This window comes from Pseudoliparis swirei, chromosome 22, assembly GCF_029220125.1.
Source record: "Pseudoliparis swirei isolate HS2019 ecotype Mariana Trench chromosome 22, NWPU_hadal_v1, whole genome shotgun sequence".
NCBI lineage: Eukaryota > Metazoa > Chordata > Actinopteri > Perciformes > Liparidae > Pseudoliparis > Pseudoliparis swirei.
This window is the reverse complement of record NC_079409.1, coordinates 2,939,450-2,946,789: the sequence shown is the minus strand read 5'-3', so window position 1 is coordinate 2,946,789 and position 7,340 is coordinate 2,939,450. Positions and strand designations below refer to the sequence as shown.

At 39.1% G+C, this 7,340-nt stretch overlaps 1 protein-coding gene across 1 annotated transcript; it reads left to right on the top strand.

Moving 5' to 3' along the window:
* Positions 1–936: 936 nt before the first annotated feature.
* On the top strand, positions 937–6,076 carry LOC130187920 (sialic acid-binding Ig-like lectin 10). Its single transcript, XM_056405890.1, has 10 exons — positions 937–956; positions 1,481–1,593; positions 1,963–2,373; positions 2,627–2,923; positions 3,061–3,363; positions 3,859–4,128; positions 4,221–4,505; positions 4,599–4,701; positions 4,798–4,867; positions 5,195–6,076. The coding sequence occupies exons 2-10, from the start codon at positions 1,533–1,535 to the stop codon at positions 5,573–5,575; spliced, it is 2,181 nt and encodes a 726-aa protein (XP_056261865.1). The 5' UTR covers positions 937–956; positions 1,481–1,532; the 3' UTR covers positions 5,576–6,076.
* Positions 6,077–7,340: the final 1,264 nt, after the last annotated feature.

Sequence of the window (7,340 nt, the reverse complement as noted above, 5' to 3'; positions counted from 1 at the left end):
CATCGACTGTATACGGTCCTGCTATGTACACGGTTTAAACCTGGCCACGTTTAAATTAGGACTTCACTTCAATTGATCATTACGATAATTATTAATTAATCAGTCGTTTCTACATGTTCTGCTACGAGGCATCAGACTTAATACTAAATACTGAATGATTGAGATGCATTGGAGCCAGTATTTTGCATAAAGGGTTTTAATCTAGCACAACGTTACCATGGGATACGGAGATCACGGTGAATGAAAAGTCACTACATTGACTTTTAAACCAGAAAAACACACACAATAATGCAGAAGTGCTTCCTAAGTTGCTGCATGGAGTTTTAAAAGGGGAAATGCTGAAAGCGGATGGTTTTTATTTCACTCTCTTGGTTCTTAATGCACTTAATCCGTCACAAGTTATCATTACATAATACAATTTTAAAACAATGTTCATTTGACCATCATGACTCAACTCTCACTGCATGTATCAGCTAGTAAGCTGCATGTGGTGTGTGTTGTGAAGCAATTGAATATTAAGTCGTTCAATATTAACACAGAAAAAAACAACTGTGTTCAGCGCTTTTCACTGTTTGGTGGTTTCTCAATATTACGAGATTACTTTGGGGAAAAAACCCATTTACAGTCATTTTCTTTTTTTAAACGTTCACATTACCTCACAGGCAGGTTGATCTAAAATAAACAAGCAAACGAAAAACACATTTCATCATTCAATGTTAAAGGTGCAAATGTATCATCAGAGATGTGATGCACATACATTGATATTATAATGTATAAGAGTATAAACGCCTGTCAGTCACAGGAGAGGCCACACGTTGCTCAGCAGTGTGTTGGGAAACTTCCTTAAACCTAGTTGCACAAAAAGAGAAGAAAAAGAAAAGTGAGAAGAAGATTCGAGTCAGTTAAAGGAAGAAAGTCTTCACAGTGATCACTGCTGAGAGAAGAGACAGGAAAAGGTAAAACACAACATTTATAGCTTTGTTTACAAATTTATGTTTGCATCGTAAATGTAATTGATCTGAGTCATTCTCACGATTGTCTTTCCACATTGTTGGATTTTTTTTTCTGGTTCTATAAAAGTGGACGATGCTTGAGTTAAATGCTTGTTGATGGAAATATCTATTTATTGGGAGTTTTCCATGATCTGATGTGAGGTCAAAGGTCAGGGATGTCCTTTGTGTACCGATTGCAAAGCCCTCTGAGGTAAATTTGTGATATTGGGCTATATGAAATAAACTGAATTGAGTATTAATTATTCATTAATTGGGTGGTGAGTTGAGTAACGGGTTCAGTTGTCCCAAAGCTGCAGTTTCTGTAAAGATTCTTGTAAAAACGTTCACGTACAGTATGAAGGATCTTTTTGAGAACCGATGTCGCAACGATGGAATAACTTGACGTGCAGCATCCTGTATTATGATCAGTGATGTCAGCGGTCGAGCTTCCCTTGCTGCACTTCCTCTTATGCTGATTGCACTTTCAGTGAACGGTCCTGTGGAGGGAGAGGCTGACGGCCTCAGTCATCAACCGTCAGGATGTTTGTTCTCATCTGGGCGACTCTGCTTTTCTCTGTGTGGGGCAGCGATGCCGTCACAGGTATGTGTCTTCACAGTGTTACCGTGCCAACATGAGAGAGTTGAAGCAATATTGATAAATGTCCTTATGTTGTCCTGAAACGCGCATTAGGAGAAATATTGCAGCATTCCTTTAGATACTTGGAAACTCTAACTTGCATTAATAATTATTTAAATGTCTATTTTGTTTCTCCAAATGAATTATGGATAAAGAAACATAGTTAAATACAGAAATGTTGTTCTGCTGTTGGATCAAAGCTGCTGTCAAAAGCGGTTAAATGTATAATAGCCTTTCTCCATTATTTGTTAACTCATCATTTGTTAAATTCTTTGGTCGATTGTCATATTAAAATAACCTCGATCCCTGTTTTTTCTTCTTCTCCAATAACAGGTGAATCAGTGGGAGAAACAACAAGCTGTTACAATGGATTCTGTATCACTTTCAGAAAAGGAGAAATCACAGCAGAGGCTGGACTCTGTGTTGTGATACCGTGTTCTTTCGCTACTGGTGATGGATTTACACCCCAACATATGGTGTGGTTCAAATGTGAACCATCTAAAACCAGATGTGGAGACGTAGACATTATATTCCACACTAACAAGAATAACAAAAAAGTTCAGTCTGAGTTCTTAGGACGAGTTTCACTGTTGGAGCCTGACATGATGAAGAGGAACTGCAGCATCATCATCAATAATCTCACTGAGTCCGACTCTGGATCCTATCAACTCAGAGTTAATGGTTTACTGGGTAGGAAAGAAGACGGATTTACATTCTCTGCAAGAGCAACTGTCTCTGTCAAAGGTATGAAGAGCTACAACAAATAGATTCATTGAAGATGTTCATTATATTCAACATCTGTTCTGTATTTATAGTCTGAATGGAATAATAATGAAATGTTTGGGATGTGTCGCCCTCTGTGGGCAACAAGTAGAAACTGCAACTCTGATGTATTGAGATGTTTAACAAAGTATCAGATTATTTAAGCCTGAATTTTAGTGAACTGTGACCTTCTGGCTGCTCCCCTGATTCCACTCATAGACTGCTCTCCCTTCAGCTCTTACCCAGAAGCCCTCAGTGCTGATTCCTCCTCTGACCGAGGGGCGGAAGGCCACACTGACCTGCACTGCTCCTGGTCTCTGCTCTGGTTCTGATCCAGAAATCACCTGGAGGTGGAGAGGAGCAGGAGAGAAGGACTCTCACATCACAGGAAACATCACTGGTGTCACACAGAGACGCAGTTCAACGTTGACCTTTAACCCTTCAGCTGAACACCACGGCACCAACGTCACCTGTAAGGTCAGCTTCACAAGCAGCATCACTACAGAGGAGACAGAGACTCTGAATGTGGCCTGTGAGTACATCAGATACTGCACACTTTATTCTGTACCTTTATTCTTTTACCATCTAACATGTTTTCCAACACATGTGCTCTCATGTAATTTCTAATGTTTTTCTGAGCATAACACAGTGTGTCGTGTTGTCTCACAGATGTGAAGGACCTTAGAACAACTGGGAATACAAGCGTGGAGGAGGGCGAGACTCTGAATCTGACCTGCAGTGTTGAAAGTTTCCCTCCAGCTCTCATCACGTGGACAACGTCTTCTGAGACAAACGGGCACAATGAGACGGAGAGGACTCTGCAGAACGACACTGAGTCCTTCATGCAGACAGGAAGTGGAACGAACACTTTGTCCATCTCTAATGTGACGGCAGACGCTTCTGGGAAATACATGTGCAGAGCAAAATATCTGAATATAACCCTGGTGAAGAGTGTTGATGTAAAAGTCATATGTAAGTCTATACGCCTACAGCTGAACATGTATCGTAGTATTTCCTCTTACTTTTAAACTATATTTAGAGAACTACCTTTATGAGTCTTCTTAATTAATCCTGAATTACTTCCTTGTTCATATATATATATATTTATGTGTGTGTGTATATATATATATATATATATATATATATATATGTGTGTGTGTATATATATATTTATATAAATATATATTTATATATGTATAAATATATTTACATATATTTATATATTTATATATGTATATATATATTTACATATATTTATATAAATATATATAATAATAAATGTATGTATATATATAAATGTATGTATATATATGTATATATATATATAAATGTATATTTATGTATGTATATATAAAGAACATACTGCAGACAATTCATGAATGCAGTCACACAAATTATCTTGTATCTGTTTACAACCTCTTCCCCGTATTGTAACCTAAAATATTGTGTCCATAATGTGCTTCACAGATATGAAGGAACCTGTCATCACTGGTCGTACAACTGTTGAGGAGGGAGATGCTCTGAGTTTAACCTGCAGCGTTGAAAGTTGTCCTCCCTCTCATATCACATGGACCGTTCTCGGCTCCAACGCAAAGCTGGACATTGGACCCGAGAAGGCCACCGGATCGGCCACACTCGTCCTCCCTAATGTGACGACGGGGGGCTCTGGACGCTACATCTGTACAGCACAACATCTGGACAAGACTGTGACGACGTATGCAGACGTGACCGTGACTTGTAAGTAGACTGATTTAAAAGGAAGCCTCTCTCCACTCTTCACACTATCAGCATTTTGGTGTGACCTTGAGATTCTGCTTGTGTGCTTACAGGGTTTTCAAAAATCTTGAAAACCTCTGGGTGTGAGGTCCAGTCGGGGGTCCTGACCTGTGTGTGCGCCAGCGAGGGGTTTCCTCTTCCCACCATCACATGGCCGCTGTTGAAGAACCACAGCGAGTACTCTGTGATCACCGCTGTGTCCGACCACGCGGTCAACAGCACCGCCACTCTCACCGTAAAAGACCACAACGCCACTTCTGTCCAGTGTGTCAGCAGCAGTGGGAATGTGGAAGCAAGAGAAAAGCTCGACATCAGAATAAACACTTCAGAACAAAAGGGTGAGTGTTGTCAGCTAAAACATCTTTCCGCTGTCAGAGGAAAAGTGAAATATTGCATATCAGACGTTTTTCTTTTGTTCCTGTTGATTGCAGGAACTCCCATCCGACTAGTTTCATGGCTGGAAATCATCATTGCCTTCTTGCTTGGGGTTCTGCTATCAGCACTTCTTTGCTGTTTGACCACAAAATGCCACAGGTACACTATTTAATCAAAGAAATAACTCCTGGCTGTTTGTGGATAATATGCAGAAATAAATGTTCATTTGTTCCCATTTTGAAAAACAAATTCCAGAAAAATACAGAAGATCTCTAGAAATCTGGACGAGCCTCTGGAGATGGGGACCAGTCCAGCTCATCCACTGGTATTTAAATTCATTCTGCTCAACATTTTGGGATCACATGTTGTTGTATACATGTTTCCATATGAAGCGTGTGCTACTTCTTTCTTTACCGGTCTTGTATACAAAGGCAGTTCAGCAGTCCATGAATATGAGATATCAGTTTACAGATAATTACAGGCCCCTCCCTTTCCTCAGTACTTATCCTCTGAGTATAAACAACGCTTTAGTCTGCTCAAAGCCAAGCAGCTTCAAGCAGATTTGATAAAAACGCTATCCTAGTTCATTCATGTTGCGGCTGCTGAATGAGTTGTATAAATGACGTTGTATAAATGACCTTTTACCTGACAGATAAATGCTGGTCAATCAGTCGAAGATGACCAGACCTACTACCAAGAGTTCGCTAAAGGAGAAGAAGAAGCGGCAGAGCAAGCAGCCCCTGATCTCAATGGCGGACGGATCGATGTGCTTTACGCCAGCATCGATTTCTCCGCGTTGAGAAGAAAGAATCCCAAGGAGGCAGAAAAGAAGCAACAAACACGAGAGACGGAGTATGCTGAAATTAAGAGAGACGTCAAAGAGAAAACGGAAAAAGATGGCGGAGAGGAAGGCGATGTGTTGGAGAGGGCGATGCTCAGGGAGGATGACGAGACAACACGTGTTCCTAGAGAGGACGACGGGGAGGACGCTGAGGTGTACTCCAACGTGAAGGATATTATGGCTGAGACTTGAGGACTGCTGCACTGAGGAAAGAGTTTCTTTACCCTCGTGGATTGTTATCCCAGTGAATGAACGCTTTCTAACAGCTGGGCTCTTCAAACGTTCAGCCTGTGGTGGTGAACTGAAGGGACGCGTCACTCCTCCTCCGCCTGTTGAGGTCTGTGCAAATCCATTCATTCAACTGAGGGCTGGAAGTTGGACAAAGTCGGCATTCGAGCGCGTTCGTGCTTCAATGTGTTGACTTTTCATATCGGTCCGAGATTAGTTGAGACACAACAATGAAGCCGTCGACTCCTCTGGAGGATAAAGAGATGAGCAGCTCCGTCCTCCCGACTTGTGAGAGCTGAAGTGTGCTTTAGATACACATTAGAAGTCATATTGGTCCACTTCTGCGCGTATACGTACGTGCACGCAAACATTTCACATTATGCAAATTGAAAAAATTATTATAATTATGAAAATGAAAATAAGAAAATAAAGGTGTGTGTGGTTGTACCGTTTTAGCCTTTATAATCACTTGTTCCTGTCTTTATTGCTGCATATCTGTCTATGCTGGTGAAGATCACTATTGCAGACGGAACCGACCTAGCAGCTGGACATCCTGTACATACATATATATATATATATACACATATATAAATATATACACATATATATAAATATATACACATATATATATATACACACACATATATATATGTGTATATATATATATATGTATGTGTATATATATATGTGTATATATTTATATATATGTATATATTTATATATATACATATGTGTGTATATATATATACTGTATATGTGTATATATTTATATATATATGTGTATATATTTATATATGTGTATATATTTATATATGTGTATATATTTATATATATATGTGTATATATTTATGTATATATATGTGTATATATTTATATATATATATGTGTGTATATATTAATATATGTATATATTTATATATATACATATGTGTATATATATGTGTATATATTTATATATGTGTATATATTTATATATATATGTGTATATATTTATATATATGTATATATTTATATATATACATATGTGTATATATATACATGTGTATGTGTGTTTTGCAGGTATTTAATGTATTTTTGCATACAGTGTGTACTTTCAATCTCAATGGAGAGGCAAACCATTAAAAGCTAGTGGTTCCAATCCGAGGAATGTAAAGATGTAGTTATGCACAAAAGATAATGTCAAATATTCCCTCCATTATTGACTTCTCACCTCATTAAAAAAAGATGGTGTATGTTGGAGAAAGCCTTGATGTTCACGCAGTACTGTAACATCCTTATTCATTATCTGTGCAATAGTCGTGTGCTTTATTTAAATGGGAGTGACTTACACTCATTCATGCTGCACCATCTCTGGTGGTCCTGCAGAAGGACCATTACATCACGTGTAGCTGACGCGTTTATCCAAAGCCACTTTCAATCATACACCCTAGACAGCTGCCTTGCTCAGGGACACATGGAGTCGGGCGGGGATCGAGCCTCTGATTGAAACACCTGCTTACCGCTGACCCACTGACTCCCAGGTGGTTGTTTACTGCTGCCTTGTGGTAATCCATAAATGTTACCCTCACATTTAAGATGCATGCTTTCTAGTCTAGTTATATCAGGACGCCTTAAATGTAATTATTTTGTATTCATAACTTCTCCTGCTCTTCGTCTGGTAGACGGTAAGCTGGTTGTTGTACATCCAGTATGAAAGGTGATTTCCATTCGTGTCTTTTGGGAAACAACC